General features: G+C 38.1%; 1 protein-coding gene across 2 annotated transcripts in view; it reads left to right on the top strand.

Annotated features, from left to right (window-relative positions):
• LOC113944923 (25-hydroxycholesterol 7-alpha-hydroxylase) overlaps positions 1-25,405 on the top strand; it is a 130,197-nt gene that overhangs the window by 27,560 nt on the left and 77,232 nt on the right. Inside the window, exon 1 of one of the 2 annotated variants that reach the window (XM_027638610.1) lies at positions 8,015-8,093. The exons of the other annotated variant lie outside the window; for it this stretch is intronic. Within the exon in view, the coding sequence (XP_027494411.1) occupies positions 8,023-8,093 (71 nt within the window). The 5' untranslated portion in view covers positions 8,015-8,022. Of the gene's footprint in view, positions 1-8,014; positions 8,094-25,405 lie in introns of those variants that run through there. 2 annotated transcript variants of the gene reach the window in all.

The following is a 25,405-nucleotide window of genomic DNA, read 5'->3' as shown; positions in this document are numbered from 1 at the left end:
CACTTCATATGAGCAACTCACAGGATTTTAAGAATTCATCTTAACAGAAAGCAGATGGTTTCAGAAAGCTGAAATGAAGAAGGAAAAGGAAGAAGTTGAACATCAGAACTATAATGTATAGCATTGAGAGCTACCATGATAGATTTTTTTTTTTAGAGACGAGGGATTCCAACAATTAGTTTCGTGTCCTGGCATGCAAGTAGAAAGAAGTGCTAAAGATGCTTTTAAAGAAGCAACTTTACTTTTTTTTTTTTTTTAATCTGGGAAGTGTTCAACCATAAATTGCAGAGCATAGGTTATCATTCCTTCTTTGGTTGTCTGTCTTATTAGGAGGTGGTGGCGGTACCTAACTCTTCCCTAGGACCTTCCCTTGCAAAATCCTGGCGTCTCTTGTCTCAGTGCTAAGGTTAAAGAAGCCATCGTCTCCCAGACAAGGGAATGCAAACTTCTCCAGTGTCTGTGAGAGAGCTGTGTCTTTCTGCTCAGTTCAGCCTCCATCTCCACAGATATATCCTGCCTCTGCAAGACACTGTGGATTAGTGAACCTCAAAAGGACACTTAACAGTGCTACTGCAAAAATCAACAGCCTGTTTTAAATTATCAGGAAGAGTAATTTTCTCTTTCAGTATCAGTATTTCCTTATTAAAATGAGAGGACAAGATTTAAATATAGCATAAAACTTCCAATACTGTGTAGTATTTCTTGGAGGACTGTGTTTGCTATGTTTATTTGCCTCAGGGGTAACACTTTTTTATGTACATTGTGAGGCTCAATAGTCTGGCAGCGGCAGCGCTCAGAGCTGCTTTTCTTGATACTGTGCATCTGTCTCTGTTATGGTATCTATAGCAAAGTTGGTAGGAAGAAATAGATAGTGAAGATGTCTCTGGACTCAGTTTTTCAGTGTTGCTGTAGTTAGGTTTTCCAAAGGGTTGTGATTAATTTTTGTGTAGGGGAAAATACTAACCTTTTTTGCCAGTGACTACTCTTAAAGAAACAGTGATGAAAAATTCCCAGAGGAAGTTTTGCTGTAAATACTGTGAGGATTAATTACTACCCACTGCTTCCACATGGATAAGTAATCCTTTTGGGCTTGTGTGGGAAGCATCATGTGTGCTTTATTAATGATCAGTATTTGGTCAATGTGACTTTTTTTATTATTTGAAACTTACTTTCTGTCATGAAATATTGGTCTCATCTTAAGAACAAGGGGTAAATAATATGGGTATATTGTTCATATAATTCATATTGTTCCCTACTGTCATTATGGTTTTTTTATGCTGAAAGCTGATCTTTAAGTGAGTGACATAAACATTGGTGTATCTTCTCTGTTCCACCTTCATTTCTACAGGGACTGATTTCCAGTCACTACATAATATTGTTGTTCTCACCTGTACTGTGTGGACTTCCAGAGCAGAGCCTCAGCTTCCCAGTAGAAAAAAAATTCAAAACAGGACACTATAAGTTGCGTTGATGAGAGAATAGTCAAATGCTCAGATAGGTGGAGACTTGATTACAAAAGCTTTTGTTCTTTAAGCTTCACTCATAAGCAAGTGATTCTATTTTAAAACTACTTCATTCTAGAGATTTTTCTTTTTATTCATCCTCAGAAAGTTGCTGTTTGAAAACCATTTTTGGTTCTTAGTAGCAGACAGCGTAGGCAGCTGTTTAGCAGCAGTAGCAGAAGCGCCATTGGTGTACATCTCCATAAAAATGCAGCTATTTATTATTCTTATTGGGGAAAAATATATATCTCTACATATTCTCTGTATCTCTGTGTGCCATATACTGAAAGATATATTCAGAAAAGGGCAAGTTATCCACATGGCTTATGAAAACATATGACTTCTGTTGCTTTTCTTCTTCACAGGTTATTTACATAGCATGGTTAGAAAAAAAATATTTCCTCAATGGATTTTTTTGTTCAGATTCTCTACTAGTCTACTTATACTCCTATTCAGAGTTTTGTGCTTATAGCCATTCTACACTTTCTGAAGACACCAACTCAGTTCCAGAGCCTGATAAAGACTTGGACTGGAATGGATTCACTTGCTGGTGAATACAGAAAGTCATAGCATTAATATAGAAAGAAAAGCATAGTGTGTTAGTCCTGCATTACACCTAGTGAATAACTATGGATTTTCGATGGCAAGAGCAATGGATTAATTATACATTAAGCCTTTGGCTTTTAGTAGCACTTACGAGTTGGTGTGGGTAACTTTTTACTGAAATCACTGCTAAAATCAGTGTCAAGGTTGGAGAGCCCAACCCTTAGGTCCTGTTTGTGTGATCAGATGGTTAGCTTGTGCTGTGACTGCACTTCCTTAACTTTGAGTTCCCACATGGAGAACTGGACTGAAATAATTGATCTGTTTGGAGTTCATAGCCTGATTTGTTCATATTGATTGTGCACAGGCAAGCTCTGAAAGCTTTTGAAAACAGAAGCAGTTAGCACTGGTTTATGCTGGGGTCAGTACTGGTCCCACCTAGCCCAAGAGAAAAGGTGATAAGTTCATTATCTGGAATGCCATTCATCCACAGAATCCAAGGGTAAAATCCTCACTCTTCTTTCTTGTGCTTTGGATTTGCCAGCAGAGGAGCATTTCTTTTGTTCCTTTTATTCCTTAATGTGGGTTATGTTAGCTTGTAGTTACCGTAAATATTAATACAGAGAACCTTCCTGGAAGTCCATCTGACTGCATGTAAAAATGGGGGAAGGGAGCACTTCTAAAGCACTGTTCATCTCATTTTAAGTAAGTCTAAAACAGATTAGACAAATTGCAACTCAAAAGGAGATGGCTAATCCAGATGTGTCCTTGTGCGTCTCTGCCAGAACTGGCCACGTACATCTAGCCAGATCTTTGTTTTTCATGTTACTCCTAAAACTGTTCATTCTGATAGCACATGTGCACAATGTTTCAAACTGAATTAAATTTTCCTGGAAATTTGGTATCTGACGAATTTTGAAAACACTTTTGTGTTTTTCTAAACTCTCCTGAGGATAAAATTCATTTTGTGTGAATGTCCCAAGTACAATTGCTTCTTGATTTGTAACAGCTGCTGCAAAAAAAGAAGTCTTTTACATTAGCAATTCTGGGCAGGCACTCATATTTTAAACTCTGGGCTACTCCATTCTCTCTCCCCGACTTCCTCAGGAGACCAGTGGATCAAAAACAAAAAAGATTTGGATACATGTAACATTGTGCAAACCAACATGCTTTGAGCTTACTGGAGGGCTGCAACAAGCACATGATGATTGGTAGTTTAATTTGGAGACGTGATGTTACAAGGCATTTTAAATGAGGAAAGAAATTAAATTTAAAATTTCATTTAAAATTTTACTGGTGCAAATATTGTTTAAAAACAAAAGAGTTTCTTAGATGGTCAGTAGAGGGCAGGCATATTTTATTTCTGAAGAACCTTTGCCCGCTACTGTGTGCAAAGAATATTTGTTCTATCTTCAGATTTGAGGAGTATAAGTCTATTTTGTCACATTACAGTGATATAAATCAGCAGTAATAATTTAAAAAGACATTGTCAACCCCTTTGAGAAGCTAAATGTCCATTTTAAAGCAATTGGAAGATATGAGTTATGACTACAGGCATTTAATTTCTGTGTTTAGATTGTAAAAACCATGGCATAAAAAACCTGAAATATTGCCGCTACCGAGTACTAGATAAGAATCATTTCTCTGCTGAATTCTGTAAAATGCAGTAGTTCTTTCTGATGTGAACTACTATATCACTAATGGGGTGGAAACACACTCTTGAAAGTCATGATTGTTTAAATCTTCAGCTCGGTAACAGAGATTCTTCTTGAAGATCTGACTAGCCAAGCGACTTTAAACCTAAAGGAGCAATGCCTCTTTTAATTTCTACCTGCCTTCCTCTGTAATTGAAACAGTGTTTGTATTTCAGCTGGACAGAATACCTAACAGGTTCTGAGCACAGGGTAAAATCAGTGTCATATCTGATTAACTCAAGAGAAAAAATTAAAGTGGATTTAAAGAAGCATTTATTCTGAATGAGCTCATTCTTCCCCAAATACATTTCAGCCCTGAAACAAAATGTAGACAGTCTTTTCTGGAAGCACATTAATACAAACACATCTCTAATGTTGTTATGAGATACCCCTTTCAAGATCTTGTAATGAGATTTATTCTTAAAGAGAATGAATGATAAAAAATACACGTTGATTCTGTAAAAGACTAGAAATTTTTTTTAATCTATGCATAACGCATATATGAACTCTTTTTTATGTGTATAATCAAACTTGCTGCGGTGAAGCTATACATGTAAGTAGCAGTTACATGAGACAAGAGTTGTGTCATCTACCATTTCTTTCTGTGACTTGACAGTTCCATTTTTTTCTGGCAAGGTTGATGTTCACATAGACACCTTTAATTAGGATCAAAAATGGTTTGAAGATTTGTCCCAAAATATGCAGTTTGCATTCACTTTGTCCACTCTGTATCCATCAATAGAAAGTCTTTGTTAGATTTTGGAACTATTCCAGCTAGAAGAAGTGAATGCTCTGAAAGATGGTTGTCATCAGCTCCAACTTCATGGCTTTGGACTTATGAGTTTGGGTGCCTCGTTGCCTTCATTATGACCATGGCTTAGACACGTGTGACTGAGATAAAGAGGTCCTTGAATTTCATCTGTAACTGAAGATGAAACCAAGTTTGTGTGATTACTTTAGTTCTTTTTAAAGAAATGCTCTGGCCTTACAGGCAAGGAGCTGAATTTTTATGGTACTCATGCCTTCCAGATGGTCTCTGGGATTAGTTTCAATTTTTCCTTCTAGAAATTAATGGAGGTCCATATTTTTGTGCAATCCAGTTAGATACTGAGATGATGAATCTCTGTAAGAAATGAAAGCTGATTGAAGAGATGCAAATGTTAAAACTCTCAAATGATTTCAATCAAAATTGGACTTGCTATCATGTGGGTACATGTTACTAAATTAACTTCAATTTTATCTACTTGTATCTTTGTTGAAGTTATCTAGGCAGATGGAAGAACTGTCCATATGCAGCCTATACCATGTACAAAATTTACAGGATATACTTTATTCTAATCTTGCACTTAACCCCTAAATGCTGTAGTGTTATGTTTCCTATGAAATACTAAGTATAAAATCTGAACCTCCTGCTTAATGCTTTTAGGTGATTGGATTTCACCGCACTTAGACTGGATAGAAAAATCTAAAACTTCATCATGTATTGTTCTGTAACAGTGACGACGCTGCAGCAAAATATATGGATCTTACTTTAAAAATGGTATTTTTGTCTATAATACAGTAACCTTCATCAGGCCAACAAATAGCTTTCAAAGTTTTAATGCATAAGCTCTCAAGAATTACTTTTTCCTTTAAAATTTTTGCCTTTGATTTGATATGGTGAAACTACTGTAGTGTAAATTTCAAGATTACTTGCACTGACAACATCAACTTGAAACCTAGTAATTTCATAAAAAAGTAGAGCTAGTAGTTTCAGGAAATGTTTCTATTTCTATGTTACCTTGCCAGTTTCTGTAATTCTCCTATTATATTTTCCTCTTTAATGACTTTTATGCCTTGTGTTGGACTGCAAGGCTTTCACAAAAGTGGGGAAAAAATCCATTTATGCAGGGTAACAGTGAGACAGACTTTAAACAAAACGGTACTTTCTAACACAAATTCTTAAGTGAATTTTTTACACAAATTCTATATTCACATAATAAACAGAAATTTAAAAATTTTTTAATGAGTTTTGCCTATTCATGCAGACCTATTTAGTGCTGAGTATGATAAAACCTGGAAATAATTTCTGCAAGAAACTGCCCCTTGAAAACTAGACAAACAGATGGTCATAGAGGAAAAATGGGAGTGGGCTGATTTATAGTAGGTCAAACATTTTCATCAAGGAGTACTGGAACAAGGTCTTACTGAACATTTTCAGTGCCACCTTAAAAAATTAGAACCGCTGTTTTAGCTTATCTGTTTTTTCTAAAGCCGAGGATGCTGGTACATGTAGGCTGCTGTGTACCATACATTAGCTGTCTACTGTATCCTCCTTAGGAATGGTATGTGGACCATCTGAGGTCTCCAGCAGTTGCAAAATCACTCATCTAAATAAAGCTGAGGAACAACCGTGACCAGAGTCAAGTGTGAGCTGTCCTTCAGGGCTGTGAAGACTTCTGGTAAAACCATGTTCAGTGCCGTGGATTCTTGTGCTCAGTCTTCTTCATCTACACCCGCTTGTCTTCAGAGGTGCTGAAATGGCTATTTCCATGGCTCTGTTTGTGTTACTTCTCTTGATGCTCTGTAACCTCTGCAATGCAAAGGGGGAGATGTGTTGTAGCAGACATGAAGGGAAACAGCAGTGTGGGAAGCTGAACTGAGATGACCCAGACATGGTTGCAAAAGGATGTTCAACATTTAGTTTAATACCTGTATAAAAACCTGTATGGTTAAGAAGACTTATGGAAAGGAACTAGGAAATAGTTCCTATGCAGTAGGACAGAAAAAAAATGCATGACGGGATTCAGAGATGAGTCTGGGTGAGCATGGATGTATTGGAAACTGAGAGGAGCAAAATGGAAAAGAAGTAAGAGGAAGCTTGAGAAGAAGTGATAGAAAAGAGAAAGAAAAGAATCTCGTCTTTGTCTCTTGCATAAAAATGTGCACGTGAGAAAGAGCTCACTTGAATATTAGAAAAATATAAAGAATTGGGGAGGGTGACCAGGGAAATGTTAAACTGGAAGTAAAACAGAGAGGGAAAGGGCTTACTTGTTTGGGTTTTTTTTTTTTTTTTTTTTAAGCAACAGAATGCTCCCAGATTGCTGCTTCCCGCCATCCTCCACTTTTTTTTTTTCCTGGCTTAATATCTTCTGATTTCCCAATATCTTCTCATTCTGTAAACTGAGGTGGGATTTATGACTTTCACATAATATTTATTACTCTTATTGCAGTACCACTCAAAGTCTCAAACAAGGTCAGGACCTTTCTGGGAAAGTAACTATGAAAACAAAGAAAGATGATAAATTTTGTGTTCTTGAAGCCTTGTTCAAAGGCTGTCTAAAGGCTTATTCAAAGGCTGTTACAAGCAGTGTGAAGACTCTCTTTAATGTGAATGAGTGGGTAACATTTTAAATGTGCTAGAAAACTAAGTATGTTTCTGCATATTGCAATGGTGTGTCACTAGAGATGCAAAGCCAGCCTGAAAGTCTGAGCAGTGGAAGTCTGAGATGCATCTCAAGATGCAAGACCAAGTCCTGGCTTTATTGGAGAAAGTGGGAATAGGACTCTAGCCCTACAGCTTCTGGGACAGGAATTAGGTCAAATGATTCTTCTAGATCTAAATGATCTTTGCACTGTAGCAACGTAGTGCAGCTGGACTGTTTAAATGCAAGAGGGTCCTGCTGTAGAAGTTGGCCAGGTTTTGTTGTTTTGATCTTTAGCTGTAAGCTATGTTTAAAGTAAACAGAAGCAGCATGGCAGGGCTGAAGAAAGTCAGGCTTAGGACTTGTCATTAATTCCCTGGATACTCCTTTTTCCAGTTGCCAAGTCCAGTTTAGCCCTGATTGATCCCCCAGAGAAATGTTAGAACAATTCATAAGCACCTAGACAATAATCAGGTAAAAAAAACAGCCAGCATGAATTTGTCAAGAACAAATTGTGTCAAACCAATCTCATTTCCTGCTTTGACAGAGTAACTGGCCTAGTGGATAACAGAGAACTAGGAGATGTGATGTATCTTGACTTAAGTGAGGCTTTTGACACTGTCCAACATGACATTCTTTTAAGCAAGCTTGAAAAATATGGCCTAGATGAAATCTCCATGAATGGCTGCAAAGCAGTTGAAAAGTGTTCTCAAAGAGAAGTTATTGGTGGTGCTCTTCCCAGCTGCAGCAGGGGCAGCTCACCTGACATTGCTAATTGGCCTCTTCACGGAAAGTTCTGCTCTCTAATCCATCTAATCCATCATTCAAAATGCTAATGAGGAAATATGCTCTATTTTTTTTTAACAGGGGCAGGCGGGGATGTTTACAACACTTTGGATCAATGAATTGGAGCAGAAGGATCTCTATAAAAATCGACCAAGTGAAATTTGGTAAAGAAGTACCAAATACTGCCCTTGGAAATGATACAGTGAATGCACAAAAGAAGTAATTGGAAAGCAGAAAAGTATCTGAGGTTTCAGGAGATCACAAATGAAATATAACTCACAAAGGACATGCTATTGCAAATAAAGCACCTCTTTTTTCGGGATTCTTTAACAGGAGTGTCATGTGTAAGACATGGGAAGTAATTATTTTGCACCATATGGTGCTGGTGAGGCCTCAGCTGGAGTATTGAATCCAGTTTTGGGGACTGCATATAAAGAAAGATGTAGATAAATTGGAGAGTTTCCAAAAGAAATCATGAGGAAATGAAGAATTTTAAAAGTATGATTTAAAATGAAAGGTTCAAGAGTTAGGTTTTCCTAGAATATTTATGCCCTTTACCCCTAGGATGGTCTAGACTGTCTCCTGAAGTCGTATGTTTTGGTAGTCCTAGCTGTAATATCATCAATCTGAATAACATACTCATCTCAGTTATGATTGGTTGATGTCATAGCAGAGGCATCAGAGAAGTTCTGGAAGAGGAAGCAGATACTTGGAGTGGCTTCAGAGGCTCTCTGTGTGCAAGTACAGCAGTAAGAGTTTATTGGGGAAATAGAGAAGCCAGTGTTCAAGACTGTGGAGAAAACCCACTTTATACATGATGACTATTTTTTTGTGTGGCCACATGGACTGAAGTATCATCATTTTGACAAGGTGGTACCATCCTTCGCCACCCGGGGGTTTCTTTCAGTAAAGTTTTCATCACTGGAGATTTCTGATTGGATCCAGAGTATTTTTTCCCCTGAGCTGAAATACAGTGGATTAAAAACAACGTTTTTAAAAAGCAAAAATTTTTAAGAAGAAAAAAAATCCACATTTACAGTATATGGTCAGATTTTTCCCTCTTTCTTTTCTGTGTTTATTTTTCAATTCCAAAATACTTCTGAGTTGTAGCCTTTAGACATTGAGGTATTCGCAACGGTAATTGCTGACCCTTGCTTTCTGTTTCTCTGCTTTTCTTTAGAACTGTAGTACACATACTTACTTACAGCTGTGAGAAAGTTCCCAGCATTTGCAAGATTCAGTCCCATGTGCTCCTCTGAAAAGCAGAGTTAGCGTAAGCGTGTCCAGGTTGACTATGCAGCAGCTCAGCTCGCTGGACTAATGCGGTGCCAAGTATGGCATTTATCTTGGCTGTGAAAAGTTCATGTGGTCTCCAAGAAAATGTTAACAGATCAGTAATAATGAATTTTTTTAAGATAAGTAAGGAATAATAAATATAACACCTTTTTTCTTTTTCATAGAAGCCACATCCTCCCTCAAGGAGAGTTGGACTTTCCAGTGTGATTTGAGGGAGTTTAAGCTTCCTCAAAGTTTAGGGATTTGTGGAGCAAGTGAGAGTAGTAATGCATCCTCTGAAGGATAACACTGCCCAGACATCCCAGAAGGATAATATTGCCCATTTCTCATCCCCATGTCAGGCTTTGTGGCTGGTGGAGCTGAGGAGCCACTGTCGTGGCTGCTCTTCAGCCTGTCCTACACATCCTTCCAGATAGGTGGCACAGGGAGCATAGACCTTCAGCTTTGTAGTTCCCCAGCTTCTTTGCCTTAGAGGCTGCTTAATACCGGTGACTTAGTTGGAAATGATGTGATTATCCATAGGTATGAGCAGAATCTGTATCATAGCTCATCCTGTGCCTTCCAATACAATGCCTCGAAAGCATTTGTATTTTAGCCTGAAAAAAACAAGCAAAAAAAATCTCTCTTAGATACACACAAACAAAACAAACAAACAAAAGAGAAAATATAGCAGAACCTGGTTCAATCCACAGCAAACCCGAGGCAGCTCAAAGTTAAGCTTCCCATTCAACTACTAATTCGTTGCTTTTGTTTGTGGGTATTGCAGTATAGATGGTTGGTGAGAGTACCTGCTGATTATCATCTTTCGTAGTGATGCAGCTATCCCACAGAAGGAATTAAGAGTGAAGCTTCCTTTAAGTGCTTGCACTTTGCAGTGTTACAGAGCATGGGGAAGTCGTTTCATGTATGTGCAAGGGGGGCTGCACGTGGGTGCGAATTAATAGAGTTTTTAAATGTATTTTTAATTTTTATCTCCAAGCACTGCTCTATTATCAGCTAGATGATAAAATGTCTTGAATAGTTGACTCTAGGGCTTTCACTAAACTGCCCATGAATGCTGAAACCATCTGTTTTTCTGGACGTTTGTCAGGGTGAGTGTGGCAGAGGCAGCTGTTTGAAAAGGGACGCTTTGGATGATGAACCAGCCCATTGTTTCTGAGCGATGCGCTTGCATTCAGCGGCTCTACCCAAGCGTACTATAGAGCAATCAAAATCAAACTATTGTTTGTCCCAATCATATTGATCTGAAAAGAAGGTGGTGGGATGACCGCATTGTAGATGCAAATAGTTGTTTAGAGCAGCTGTATGCTGGCCAATATGTACCACAGTAGGAATCCCACATGGAAGCTAGAGGGCTCCCTGCACCCTACTGGGGACAGAGAAAAGATGATGCCAGATTGAACTTCAGTCTACAGCAAAAAGGAAGGCTCTGGACTGTTGGTATTGCTAGTAATTTGCTTTTTGCAGCAATGGTTGACATTAACCCTGTAGTGCCTTAGTAACTAAAGTCAATTGTTGGGGGTTTTTTTCTGCAAGCACGTTGTGAAGAGAGGTTATCAAGAAGATAATTACCTAAAACTACTGCGATGAAATATAGAAGTAATTGGATTGCTTCGATGTCAACTATCAATTTGCTCTTCTATAAAAATTAATTGCATTTTTGTTGTTTTCTATGCAGAATCATTCATGCAGTGTTTAAAGTTTTCATAATTTATTTATGATGATGAAAATATAGCAGCTGAATCGAAACATATTGTGGTGTATGTTTCTGTGTTAAATATAGCTGTCTTATCTCTGCAGAAAGCGGGAGAAAATATGATCTTTAGTGCATGTAATGAAGATTATAGCTTTTAGTTTAGAGGAACTAAGAAAGCTGCACTTCATCCATTAACATTTTAAGCTTTTTAGTTGTCCTTGTCACTTCATTGCATGCATGCTAATATCTCCTCATATAAAATTTAATCTGTCGAACTAAATGAAGGAATTAGTATCTGAAAGACATCTTTCATTAAGCAATTAACGAATCTTTCTAACAAATCTACAAAAGCATATGTGTTTATATTTAATAAGTATTTGTATGATCAGCCAATTACAGTACATAGATACATCTTTTTTGTTTATTTGTGATATTACAAAATCTAAACTTACAGTTAAGTTGCAAAATGTAACTTTCTAAACAACTGTGGTTAGGGAACTGCTGTCTTTAAGAATCATATCGCAGTCCCATAAAGCTTAATATCTATTTCTTTGCGTAAGAATCTTTTTTCCTGTCTCTTTGTGATTCATGGATGGAAATGATGAAGTAGTAAAGAATCTGCAGAGGGAATACATTCAAGGATATGTCTTTTTAAAATTAACAGTTATGTATATGTGCATGTAGGAGGGAAAGCAAACAAGAAGAGGATAGCAGCCTGGATGAAAAGATGATCACCTGCACCAGCTGCAATATGTTTCCTTTCACAGCTCTCTTTTCAGGCTGCTTGCATAATTTAATGAAGGGACACCCCAGCCTAACTTAAACTATTACTAAACCAGTGTCAGCCTCTGTGTAAAAAGCAAAAAAAAATTAGTAATAATAGTGACATTGTCCTTTTGCCTTTGCACCATCATTAACTTCTTCAGGAGTCTTTAACTTCTTTTCTTAGCAGTATCTCTGAATGCTTCCTTCATAGGCTTCCTTCTTGTTTGAATTACTAGTCTTCAGAATGCTCCATCTGATGTATAAATGTCCAGTTGCTGCAGCACTTGGAATTGCCAACTGACTAGTAAGTCTTTAATATGAATTTAAAAAAAAAAAGCTACTTGATTTTCTTGAATAAAGTGATGCTCCTGTACTAGTTGCTCTATATTTGGCCCACTTTTATAGTTTTTTTGTTGTTTTTGTTTTTTTTTTGGTTGGTTGGTTTTTTGGGGGGGGGTTTTGGGTTTTTTTTGTAAATGAAGTCTTCACTGCAATCTTGTAGTTTTTTGGAGAAAAAGACTATGGTAAAGCAGAGGAGCTATGAATCATACTAGCTTCAAAAAATGGCCATTTTTCTGAGTTAGGACAAACTTCTGCATTAACTTGTTCATTTTCAGGCACATACAGTATTACAACAATTCTAAGAATTTCCTTCTACTAAATTTTGAAGAATAATGTTCTTCAGAAACTTCTACCCTTCTGAGTGCATGTAGGTCCATGGCAGTTGGGAGGAAAACTCCGTAGAGAAAAATTTGAGGTAGGTAAAAGGAATAAAACCTCAAGTACATAGAAAATACTGCACCAGCAGTTATCTCCAGTGGAGACACCTGTGAGTCAGGTCAGTTAATGAATTACAGGAAGGCACTTGGGTGTTAAAAAAATGAATTTGGCCAGTAGAAAGACTTGTTTTTCTTTCCAGACGTACCAACCAACATTAAGACAGACAGTGTAGCATGCTTGATTTGACTCATTTGCTTATCTTTTTCATTAGCAGTTTGCTACCTGACTGTTTCAGAGCCAGTTCTCCAAGTGTTAAAATAACTCACCAGCTTGACAGCTATCATATATGTCTGGCACTATTAACAAAGTGCAATCCTTGCCATGAAGTTTGAAAAAAATGTATCAGACACCTACTTGCTGGTTGCCAGAGGACCAAGCCTCTGAGCAAGAGAGAGACAGAGGGAGATGCTGTACCACCAGTGAAGTTCAGGGATGGTGAGGAGCCAAGACACCTGCTATTTTTACCTCCTGGAAAGGGTGGAGTGGAGGAATCCTGGAAATCTTTGTTTACTCTCAGGTACTTCTTTGTCGCATCTCTGAAAGTCTGCTCAAAGTTTCACTCTTTGTGTCAATCTCAGGGTCGTGTTTGTCTCCTCTTGTGTTGTGGTGGAGTCTGAAGTCTTGTGCTCAAGGATGTTTTTTAGCTGTGTGCAGTGTGCTTCACAAAGTATTGATAAGGCCCATTCCTATGCTGAAAGAGCTCTGGTCACTCTCGAGCATTACCAGCTTCCTTCTGCTTTTAATCTTTTGTTTGCTCTCACATGGCTTTCTGGACATGGGCTTTTATTACACTCCTTTTGTCATATATGCCTTGAGCAATTAACTCCAGTGGCTCTTTCAGTGGTACCCAGTTTCGCTGAATATTGGCATCCTGAAATTATTGTTCAGTTAAATCCAGAGATTTTACTAAGTGCAATTCCTGGATCTGCTTTACTTCAAATGGAATTACACAAACTGGAGCTACAGAATATCAGTGTTTGGTTATAGTCTTTCTGATCAAGAACAGTATAAATACATAGATAGACAGAAATCAGTGCCTTGGAAAAATGATACATCACTAGTATATTGCACTTTAACATTTTCTCATAACCAGTTTACACCAGAAAAACTGTGGAGATGCACTTGGACACAGATATAGGGTTGTGGTTTTATGCTGCAGTTACTGGAGGCAATCATTCGCCTATGGTCTCTGGCTGGATTAGACTCTACTTTAGTCAACCCAATGCCTGTGTCTGCTGTGCATTTCCCAGTGTGAACATGGACTGTAGAAGAGATAGATGCAAACAATAATGCCAAACTATTAGTACTGTGTGCCTGTGTATTAATATTATTTGGCTGGGATTTTATTAGGGAAAAAAATGAGAATTTCTTTTTCAGACTGAGTGAAGACTCAGATCTCTAAATCCTATCAGAGACAGGGAAATAGTCTGATATAAATAATGTTTCTTTGGGATGGGCACACAGAAATAAAGCTTATTTCACTTTGTTGCCTTTCAGATTGTAGTCTGCTTTAGTATATGCATTCTGTATGCATTAGTATAAAAATGCATACATCTGAATCCACCTTTTCTTCTTTCCTTATTTTTTTGTGTTTAAGACGTGTTGTTATATCCCCTAAAAAGATTTCTTAAGAGTCTCCTTTTCCTGGTGGAAATTTTTCTTCCCAAAGAAGCATTTTGACAATGATACTGATTAACATCCTTTCACAAGGTGAATAATATGTTAGGCGAAAATGTAGTGGAGTTAGAGAATTTGGCACAAAATTGGAATAAGGACAAAATGTTGTCAGAATTGGGTGCTGGAAGCCATATGCTTCTTTTTTGAAGGTGGGTCACGTTTTTAGCTGTCAGATGGCTAAGAATTCTCACATCGCCCGTGGACTTCAGGCAGAGACAGGTTTTCACCACGGTGGGAAGGCAGACCTGCCTGCTACCCCCAATTTGGCACGTGAATTCAAAACTTGTATGACAAGGCATCTGATTTATCAAACCTAATTTGTGACGTGGAAGGACTTCTCTTACACAGATTTGTTTTCTACTCTTACTGGGGTGAGCTGTCATTTTATTACAAGTTTTGAAAAATGGGGAAGATTGGGTTTGTTGGTTTATATCTTTCTCCAAAGGATTCAACTTGCAAAGTGAAGTGCTTGAATAGGAATTTCATCTTTAAAAGGGCACAATCATTCTTGTGTTTGAGAGAATGGAGAGACAAAGACGAAAAAAGCTAAAAATCCTCATAAAATTAGACTTCTAGTCTCAAACCCAGATGAGCTCATAGGTAATTTACACCAGACTTTTTTGCCCTCACTGTTATACCAGCTTGAATAAACCTGCTGTTTTTATCTTCCACTTCTTCCCAGTGTATTTTTAGGAAAGTTATTACGCTAAATAAGTATAACTCCTTGTCCAAAAACTGATCTCACTCCTTTAGCATATAAATTAATATTTTTATTTACTTATTTTTTTAATTGTCCAGTAAGTTTTCTTTGAAATTCCAGAGGAGGTTTCATCAGAGATTTTTTGGGGGTGATACAAATATTTCTGCTGACAATATGTGGATTGACAGTACTACTGTGTTTCAGTGTCTCATTAGTAAAAAAAAATTAATAGCTCTTGGTCCTTGGCCTTCTCTGTGTTTACAGTTCTGGAAGCACAGCACCCAGAAGTTCTTGTCTCTGTCCTGAAGTGCACAACCTCTCAGCTAAGGCTAACAGATCTTTCATTACTGATGTCCCACATTTCATCTTTGTGATTTCTGATCCTTTTTTTTGTTAGGAGTGAGTCTTGACTTCACGTTCTCATTAACATCCTTATATTTATTATTTTGGTGGTGAAAATATTAAAACGAACTAATCTTAAAGCCAGTTTTTAAAGTACTTTACTGGTATTCTCCTTCCCATATAAATAATTTTTTTTAGTGTGTAAACTGCTGATTTTGGTGGCTGATTCCAGAACTGTTTGTGACTATTGGAGATACTCTACTGCTGTTTGTGACTATTGGAGATGCTCTGCTGAGTTCCAGATAGGTTAATAATTACTGGTTTTGTTGGTTTAGTTTTTAATGTAAAATACTGGTTCACGGAATCATAGACTCATAGAATGGTTTGGGTTGGAAGGGACTTTAGAGATCATCTTGTTCCAACCCATCTGCAATGGACAGGGACACCTTCCATTAGACCAGGTTGCTCAGAGCCCAATTCAACTTGGCCTTGAACATTTCCAGGGATAAGGCAGCCACAGCTTCTCTAGGCAGCCTGTTTCAGTGCCTCGCCACCCTCACAGTAAAGAATTTCTTCCTAATATCTAATCTAAATCGACTTTCGTTCAGTTCAGATCATACCCCTCGTCCTATCACTACATGTTCTCCTAGAAAAGAAAGATTTCACGTCTAGCTGTCCCCTTTCAAAAATTGTTTCAAAATGTCAGGATCTCTAGAGGTGTGTAGTACTCTAGGACTCCTTTTCTACATTGTTACCATTAGAAAGATGTGGGCATAATCATATTGTCCAACTCCTGATTTGTATGAAGAATGTATTTATTTCGACAAAAATCAGTACAGTGTTTTTTCAAAGCAGACTATTCTTGACTTCTAAACTTTTTTTTTCAGTGTTTGGAAATGAAGCTCAGTTACACTTTACGGATGTTGTATGTCACAAGAAGGAGCTTTATGCAGCAATTTATCATGCAGAATTTCTGTTTCTGAATGGTTTTTAATAAGAAACTTGTTTGTGTTGAAATGTGGCTTTCCAGCTTTCCAAGTAGAAGCCTACAGGTATGGACCCATTCACACTGAGAGAAAAATTATCCTACTTTCTTGCAAATGAGTTCTAAAAAAGGAAACTGCTTATGGTTATTAGGAGATCCTATAGCAATCTTTGTCCTGGCATGCTCATACAATTCTTCTTTAGATGCTTACCAAGTTACGTATCCCAGTCATCTCAGAAAATATCTTCCCTTTACTAATATTTGCTTTAGGTTTGATTTGATACTCTAATCTTTATTTTACATCCTCGGCTGTCTGTGGTTTAATCTCAAAGCAGTGAAAGTGGTTTCTGAGTGGCTGCACTGCTGTGGATCTCATGTAACTGAGCGGCATCAGCCCTTAAAACAGAGCTAGTTGCCAGCAGACTGGAAATTATTTCTGTTTTCCTCAAGCAAGGGTGGCTCTCAGGTAGCTTTCTCATGTTTTATTAGGAGGAATCTATGGCCTTTCAGTTCCTGTGTGAATTTTCTATTTGTGAAAGCGGGTGGTATTTCTAGACGTGGAAACTTTAGTGTACAGATTTATCGAACAAATTTGATATTCAGTACTCACTGCAGACAAATGCTGCACATTCAGTCCTCAATATGCACACGTATCAATTGAGGAATGTGTACTCAGCCTTCACTTGAAGTAAAGGCTTTTCTCATTCCATTCACTCACATTGAGTGAATCAAAGTTTAATGATAGTAATGAGGCTAAATTAACAGAGTTCATGCATGAAATAAATACAAAAGATTATAAATATAAAATTACTTCCAGAATCTTAAGGATTTTAGGTCAAAAACCTTCTGCTACCGTCACTGTTTTTAACTGATGAATATTTACCTCTCATTCTGATTTAAAGCTCAGTTTCTCTCCTGCACTGAACATACAAAAAATACAATATAAAATACTGATGAAAAATGCTGTGTAATAACACAGCACGGTGATGGTTCAAGTACAAGAGTAACCAAGGGATGGTGATTAAAGTAAAATAAATATTTTACATAATTAAAAAAAAAAAAAACACAGAGTTTTGTTCCCCCTCTTTAAAAAAGGTTTAGCAGTAAAATTTACTATTTTCTTAATTCTATGAGAAATTTCACTAAGGGTTAATTGGTTTGATTTATATTGCCAGTATAGGAAAAACATGAAGAGAGTTTAACTTAATATTTCCCATGCCCAGCTAAACTGAGATATACTTTTTGGTCGAATGGGATAATTTGCCTTTCAGAGAATCACCATGTTATGGGATATATTAAGGGAGAGTTAAAAGTGTTTGCCACAGTGTAGTGGTTTGAATCAGGTTTTTCCCCTGCAGTTGAAAATGGTAAAAAATCTCAAAACATGACACACAGTTGCAGTAACTTTGGAAAAATGGGTATTGACATTGTTTGGGTATTGCCAGAAAATGAGGCAAAGTGTTTGCTTTATTAAAGGATAAAATCAATACTGCCATGTGAGGAAGTGGGAGTGCTCTGGTGCTCTGCTGTTCCACATAGTCTGTATGTGATGCCCAGTTTTCAGCATGATTAGGATGATGTCCAGTTTTTAGCATGACTCCTAACTGGGGTTTGGTGGGATACATGCATCCCTTATTTGTGTGTGGTGGTATTTCTCTGAGCCACTGGCATGTCCAGATAGGCATTCAGAGCAGTTCCAGTGTGTTTGTACTCTGTTTTTGTTCTCTCCCTGGTCACTTCTCCTGAGACACTGTTAATGGTTTTGTGGAAATCATTTATGATGCAGCGACATGCTGTAATGAAGACGTAAAGGACACCATTCATTCTCCTAAACAGAGATTTCTGTCCTGTGTGGCCTCCAGCTGTGGGTCCAGAAGGTTGTAATTCTCCGTCCGTGGCACTGTCAGACCTGCCAGCTCTGTGTGAATGTGGAATAAATATGGTGGAGCATCTCACAGTACTAGATGTCTGTCTTGAGGCAGCTGAATTGAGCCCTGCTTGTTTACTTCAGGTGAAGTAAATCAGTTCGAGCTCTACTGATGGTAATACGGTTGCTGTTTGGCACAGGGAGAGTGCACAGATAGAACAATTTTAGATACCTACATTCTGGTACCTAAATTTACTCTAAAATCAAATCCCACACATGCAGCCAAAAACAGGGAATTTACTGTCTTCGTTGGTACATGGGTTGGAGGCTTGAAACTGTTGGCATACCACCATCTACCAACATAAAGCCATTGTGGTGCATACTCATCTTTAAATAAAATGTGAAATTCTGGTAAGTGAAGTGTAACATATATTCAGCCTTACTAAGTTTGTGCACTTGACCACTTTAAGTGAAGACTGCAGTTGTCCCTGTGCTGGGGAGGTAAGACAGATATCTGTAGAGAGGAACTCAGATCCTGAGCACCTGAATTAGCACTCACTCTAGGAACTATACTTTCCATCTGCTGTATAGTATATGCAGGGTGATTAGGATCCTTACTGCTTGCTTTAGTTTAAGAGAGATGAATCTGGACCTAAATTGTTTCACGGACAGCCCTGAGAGAGGCCCTGAAATGTAAAACAAGTATAATAAAGAATATGCAAGGAGGGTGGAGTGCTACGCAAGCGGTGTTAGGGAGACAGGCAAATATCAAACAGATTTAGTGGCTGGGTGGCTCAGGTGTTGGTCTGAGTGTTGAATTTGAGTTAGAAATTATTTTCTTGCTCATCTTCTTTAAAAGCATGGCCTGGGGTTTTTTTGTCAGATATGGGATTAGCAATGGTTCATTCCAGCTGTCATCATGACCTGCAGCCTGTGTCTTCTCTATCTGAGAATTCATAAAAAACCAGTAGCAGACAGTTGTGATTATTCCAGTGGGAAGGAAGGAGAAACCACTGATAATTCCCAGGAACACTGAAGTGTCCCTAGAATAAAATAAAGTTCTTTAGGAGCAATTCCTAATAATTCTTTTTGTTCTCCAACAATGGTTTCTGTTCATGGGACAAAGCTTTACTCTTCATTTAGTTATGTTCTCTCTGGAAAGCAGAAAGAAGAGTTCTTCTGGGAAATAAGGTGGCCAAAAAAAGAGAAGCTGAACAGTCGCATTCCACCTCAAGAGCATCTCTACTGTGCAGAGGTCCCTGGTTCAGAGACCCCTGCCCCAATGTTTTGTCCAGCTAGTAGGGGTTGTGTTTTTGCTCTTACAAGAGCTGCACAAGAAGGAACAACTTGCAGAGACTTGGCTCTGCTTATAAAGGGTCAACTTCAGGCTGAAGGCACTTTCATCTATTGTATTTCCTGCTCTGCTCTCCTGAGGCAGTGAGATGCCCACTTAATTGCAACAACACTGTGCGTTTATCAAGATAAGGAATCAAAGCTGAGAAGTAGGGAGGGATGTGGATTGTCCAGATGTGAACTCCTGGCACCTATGCTACCCTGCCTCTCTGAAGGGTCATCACAGGGCCTGAGGCTTTGCAGATGGTGGCAGAAAGGCTGCAGCCTCATGTTTGCCAGCAGCAGCCTGTCTCAGCAGCTCTGATTAATACCAGTGATGATGGTATTGAGAATAAAAGAGAAACATTGTTCCCATTTTTAAAAAGTAGAGAAAGGAAAATCCAGAACTACAGACTAGTGAGCGTCACCTCTGTGCCTGGGAAGATCATGGAACAGATCTTCCTAAAAGATATGCTGAGGCACTTAAGAGATGAGGTGATCTGAGGCAGCCAACACTCCTTTACCAAGGGCAGTCTGGTGGCCTTCTATGATGGAGGGATGACAGTGTCGACAAGGGAGGTCTGACAGATGCCATCTATCTAGATGTCTGTAAGGCCTTTGATATGGTTCCACATGACATCCTTATCTCCAAATTGGAGAGACATGGATTTGATGGGTGGACAACTCAATGGATAAGGAGTTGGATGGATAGATGCAGCCAGAGGTTTGAGGTCAATGGTTTTATGTCCAGGTGGAGGCCAGTGACAAGTGGTGTCCCTCAGTGCTCTGTCTTGGGACTGTTGCTCTTCAGTAGCTCTGTCAGTGACACAGACAGTGGGAGTGAGTGCACCCTCAGCAAGTTTGCAGATGACATCAAGCTAAGTGCTGCAGTTGACACAACAAAAGGATGGGATACCATCCAGAGGGATCTGGAAATCTTGAGAATTGGGCCATGGGAACCTCATGAAGTTCAACAAGTCCAAGTGCAAGGTGCTGCACCGGGTCAGGGCAATCCCAACATGAGTAGATACTGGGAGAAGTCATTGAGGGCAGCCCTGCAGAGGAGAACTTGGGGGTTCTTTTGAATGAAAAGCTCGACATGAGCCAGCAGTGTGCATTTGCAACCCTGAAAGCCAACTGCATCCTGTGCTTCATCCTGCATCAAAAGAGGAGTGGCCAGCAGGTCGAGGTAGGTGATTCTACCTCTCTACTCTGCTTTTGGGAGACCTCAACTGGAGTATTGTGTCCATGTCTGGGGTCCTCAACAAAAGAAAGGCATGGACCTGGTAGAGCAAGTGCAGAGGATGCCATGAAGATGACAGAGGGATAGAGCATCTCTCCTATGAAAACAAGCTGAGACAGTTTGGGTTCTTCAGCATGGAGAAGAGAAGGAAATCTCATTGAAAACCTCATTACAGCCTTCCAGTACCTTAAGGGGGCCTATACAAAAGGAGGGAAAGGGACTTTTCATACAGGCCGATAGTTGCAGGACAAAGGGAAACAGCTTTATACTGAAAGAGGGCAGGTTTAGATTAGATGTTAGGAAGAAATTCTTTATCCAGAGGGTGGTGAAGCACTGGAGCGGGTTGCCCAGGGAGGCTGTGGATCCCTGGAAGTGTTCAAGGCCAGGTTTGATGGGGCCCTGAGCAACCTGGTCTGGTGGAAGATGTCCCTGCCCAGGGCAGAAAGGTTAGAATGAGATGATCTTTAAGGTCCCTTCCAACCCAAACCATTATATGATTCTATGATCCTGAGGGAAAGCCTGTGTAAAAATACTAGGTTAACTTCTACCCATGTTTCATGGCAGAAACATCCTTTTTTAGGTTTCTGGAAAGGATGGTCTGAATTCCTGCAGCAATCTCAACTTCATGACTTAGGAGGTTTCTTCCATCCCCATGTTCTCTTATTGCTGTTTGAGTTGCTGTAACCTTAATTAAGGTTGCCTTCTTACAGTATTTTTTTAAAATATGTTCTTGGAAGTGTTGAACTGCTTGTGAGTTTAAAGCAAATTAACAATACTTCTTTTTTTTCCCCCTCTTGAAAAGCTGTTTTACAATATGTCTCTTGTAAACTTGCAGCTTTCTAAGTTTCTGTATCAGAATGTGAATTGATTATGGGATTTGACGGATTGTATCCCATTAGCTCTTTGGCTTGTAGGAAACAGCCCTTGACCTATTTTTTTAAGCTTTATTTCATAAATGTTTTCAAAACTGTCTGAAGATCAAAAAAGCAGGGTCATTCATTTAAATTTACTTTAAAGACCAGTGGTTCATGGCTAATGAATGTATGGTTTATTAATCAAATGTATGTAGCTGAAAGAAGCCAACTACAATTCGCTTACAATTGCGATTTTACCCTATTTTAACGTTATTTTAATGAGCTACAGATTTGAATGTGGGCTTTGTTCATCTGTTGCTTCCACTCAATTGCAGTTTCACCCTAAGAAGACACAAGACAGATTGATCAGGCTTCCAGTCATTGTGAGACTTAAATGAAGTGAACAGGGCCTTATGTTTCAAAACCAAATGAGAGGATTAAAGCAACAAAAAAAAAAAAACCTCCTATGTTATCTGTCTGCTGTTCTTAAATTTGATTAAGCTACTTGCCACTAAGCACTTTTGGTTTTACTGTAAATACAGCCTAGAAATAAATTTTCATGGCCGCAGGCACCAATCAGCAAGTGATACCATGAATAATTAGCACTTAGAAACACTTGTTCATGTTAGAATATTTCTTTGATTGCCATTTCCAAAAACACACTCAGATAATAGGACAGTACATTTCTTTAAGGTCTAATTGGGATAGAGCTCTGTGCCAGCAGTTACAATAGTAGTATAAGCAAAGTTTTCTGAATATTTGGGTTTTGTGTGTGTATGTAGTGTAAGTTTGTATTTTATGAGAAGAGGGAAAAAAATAGTCTCAAGTTAAACTATAGCAATATGATGTATTCATATTTTATTTGTTAAACTACAGCATTCAGTTTTGGGCTATAAAAGGCACTTTTGAACCTGAATATGACCATATCTAATACTACCTTTGCAAAATATATGCAGATTGCAATGACCTGTAAAATAATTAAATGGCCTGTGAAGACAATGTAAGCAAGAATTCTGTATCCTACTTTTATTCTTTTCTGCTTTATTCTTAAAAGCTCTCCGGTTCGCTTGAGAATGTCTGATAGGGAGTAGCAATCCTTGTGAGTTATACTGAACATAAACTCTAGGAACAGCAATGTAGAAGCATAGCTCAGTTTTATAGACTTTTGCTTTGGTTTGTATGTTTAGCTTTTGCCATAAGTGTGTTTGAACTACGAAGTCCATCAAGAAATACTTTGAAAATATTTATCATGTGAGTAATAATGATCTATTTTTCAAATATGTTTAATTTACGTATTTTATAATTGATGTTGATGCCAATTACACATTTCTATATTTGATGTACACCTTTTTTGTTCCAAATTGCCTTTTGAATTTTTCATGAAAAACTTAAGGAACAAAGCAATCTAACCTATCTGCAGTCGATCCCACATTTCTTGTGTATCCAAACTCCCACCCTACTCTAGGGTGATTTTCTGTGCAGAAAAACCGTGACTGCACATTCTGGTGGCCCGACTAATGTGGGGCTGTTCTCTCAAATGACTTTATAGATTGAGATTTTAAATAAGAAATACAAGAAGTAAATTTTGTTAATGCTGAGAATTTTTACAGAGTTTAAAAATGCTTTTAGAGGGGAAAACAACTATGTAATGCTATAAAAGAAATGGTTTTGAAAATTGTTCTTTATATAATGTCCTGACTACATTAAGTACAAGCACCAGCTAATTAGTGCAGGATCTCAGTGGAGCAGGCTAAATTTGTGGCTGGTGAAACTGAGGCGGAGAAGGAAAAACTGGACTTTCTGGTGTGCTTATGCGTATCTCCAGTGATTGGCATCTCTATGCAACAATTGAAGCACAGGCTGCCATAACTTTTCATTTAGTTAAACTAAGAGCAATAAAGGTAGGGAAGCTGTGGCAGTGTAGCGGGCATCATATGGACTTGGGACAGCCTAAGTTGTGTGATGTTGTTTCTAGTACCAAGATAAAAGCTAACTGGGGTCTGCTTCACTAGACTGTGAGCTGTACCTTCATTTGGTATCCAAAGGACAAATGCAATATAGAAATTGTAAGATTACGATCAGATTTGGGAGTACCAGACTCCCAGATTTGCATGGCTTTCTCTTGAGTATTCAGACTCTCCTTGTCTTGTTTAAGTGTTAGACTAATGTCTATCAGCCTCAGGAATTAAATGTGCAAGAATGAACACATTGATAAGAAACACTAATTTATAATCAACACTGAGTCTTTATGCAAAAATTTAGAATAATGCAGGTCTTAAATCTGTCTGATTCCCACACATTGTTTTTAAATAATGTGCTGCATGAAGTACATTTTTTGTGTTCTAGGGAGATGATCGTTAATAGACCTTTGTGTTTTCTCAGCCTTTGTGTGGCCATATGTAAACTTGAGGAACTGGGTTCTGTTGTGTGCATCTATGTCTAGCTGAAATCAAAGGTAATTTGATATTTTTCACCCCAAATGAGAATTTAGGTGAAAAAAATATTGGTGGGTGAATCTGAAGCACAAACATATTCATCTTGTGTATGTTAATCTTTATGCGAGCCATATGCTCTTATTTAGGAAGAAAGTTCTAAGAAATATTTGCAAGTGTTTTTAATAGAGTTGAATTACTTTGTATTTCGTAAAAGTATGTATGAAGACCAAAGCACATAGTGCGATGAAATTTTGTAAAACGTTTGTGGGCTCATTTTCTGCAATGCAGGGTGTTTGGTGGCACAGTCGGTGAATATTTCTGTATAGCTTCACAGTGTTAAACAAATTTCTCTTGACATTCAGTATATGTAAGTAACTGAGAATATAGTTCATTTCATTTAGTGTTCAGTCATCTAAAATAAAAGCATTTGGAATATTATTACTCAGCTTTGATATAAATGAATAATCTACCGTGTATTAAGCTTCTTCTGTTTAAACTGGGATTTCCAGATAGCACAGGTTACCATCTGTATTTTTTCATATTATTATTGCCCTCATAATAAGTTCAAGGTGAGATTTTCAGGCAGTAAGCTGCAAGTCAGTTTTCATATAAACACTTTAGAAAAGCCATCTTGACATCAGCACCTTATGCAGCCTTCCATCTATAATCTAAATGACTACACCTGTGTTATTTTTATTTCTTCATTACTTTGTGTCTGCTCATTTAAAAATGTTTAAAGCATTAAAAACGCCTCTGCAAATATGTGTGAAAGGAGACAATTGTTCTTGTAGGAAAGGCCTGGAAAACACACAAAAGAGGCCACAGTGAGACGATAAACATAAAGGTCCAGGAGGTATTATGATGAGGTTCACAGATACTGTGTTCCAATCAAGCTCAATAAGCTCTGAATTCCTATTATGTTTCTCAAGCCTCCAAAAAGACATGGGAAGAAACCAAAAGTTTAAGTCAAATAAAAAGCACTTAAGCCATGAGCACATGAATGTATAGCTGGGTAATGGAGCTTTCATCTCTGAAATAAAAACAGTTCAATTCAATTGGAACTGAAGTTTCTTCCCCCTTTGTAAAAGTTTATTTTAATGAGTTTCCATTTTATGCGTGGGCTGTTCTTTAATCGATGCTGCTCCATTGAAGTTTTACCCAATGAAGACACAAGACAGATTGTCCAAGCTTGCGGCTATTGTTGGGAGTTGATGAAGTGTATGGGCCCTTATGGTTGATAACAGAAGTAGATGGTCAGAGCCAATAAATAAAACTTTAACTCTGATTGTTGGCTGCTTTATGCTGAAAAGCTTTCTATTACCATGAATCTTCGGTTTTGAAGGACTTGTGAACCCAAAGGCAGCTTGTAGCTCTGTCACACAGACTAAGTTGGTCAGACAAGCAGCAATCTGTCCTATCCAATAAACCCAGTTTTGTCTTTTAAATTCTAGACTTCTCTTCAGGAATCAACATTGTTAATATCTTGACAGACCATTAACTTCAT

This window comes from Corapipo altera, unplaced genomic scaffold, assembly GCF_003945725.1.
Source record: "Corapipo altera isolate COAL_440 unplaced genomic scaffold, ASM394572v1 49, whole genome shotgun sequence".
In the NCBI taxonomy this organism is placed as follows: Eukaryota; Metazoa; Chordata; class Aves; order Passeriformes; family Pipridae; genus Corapipo; species Corapipo altera.
This window is presented reverse-complemented; position numbering and strand designations above follow the sequence as displayed.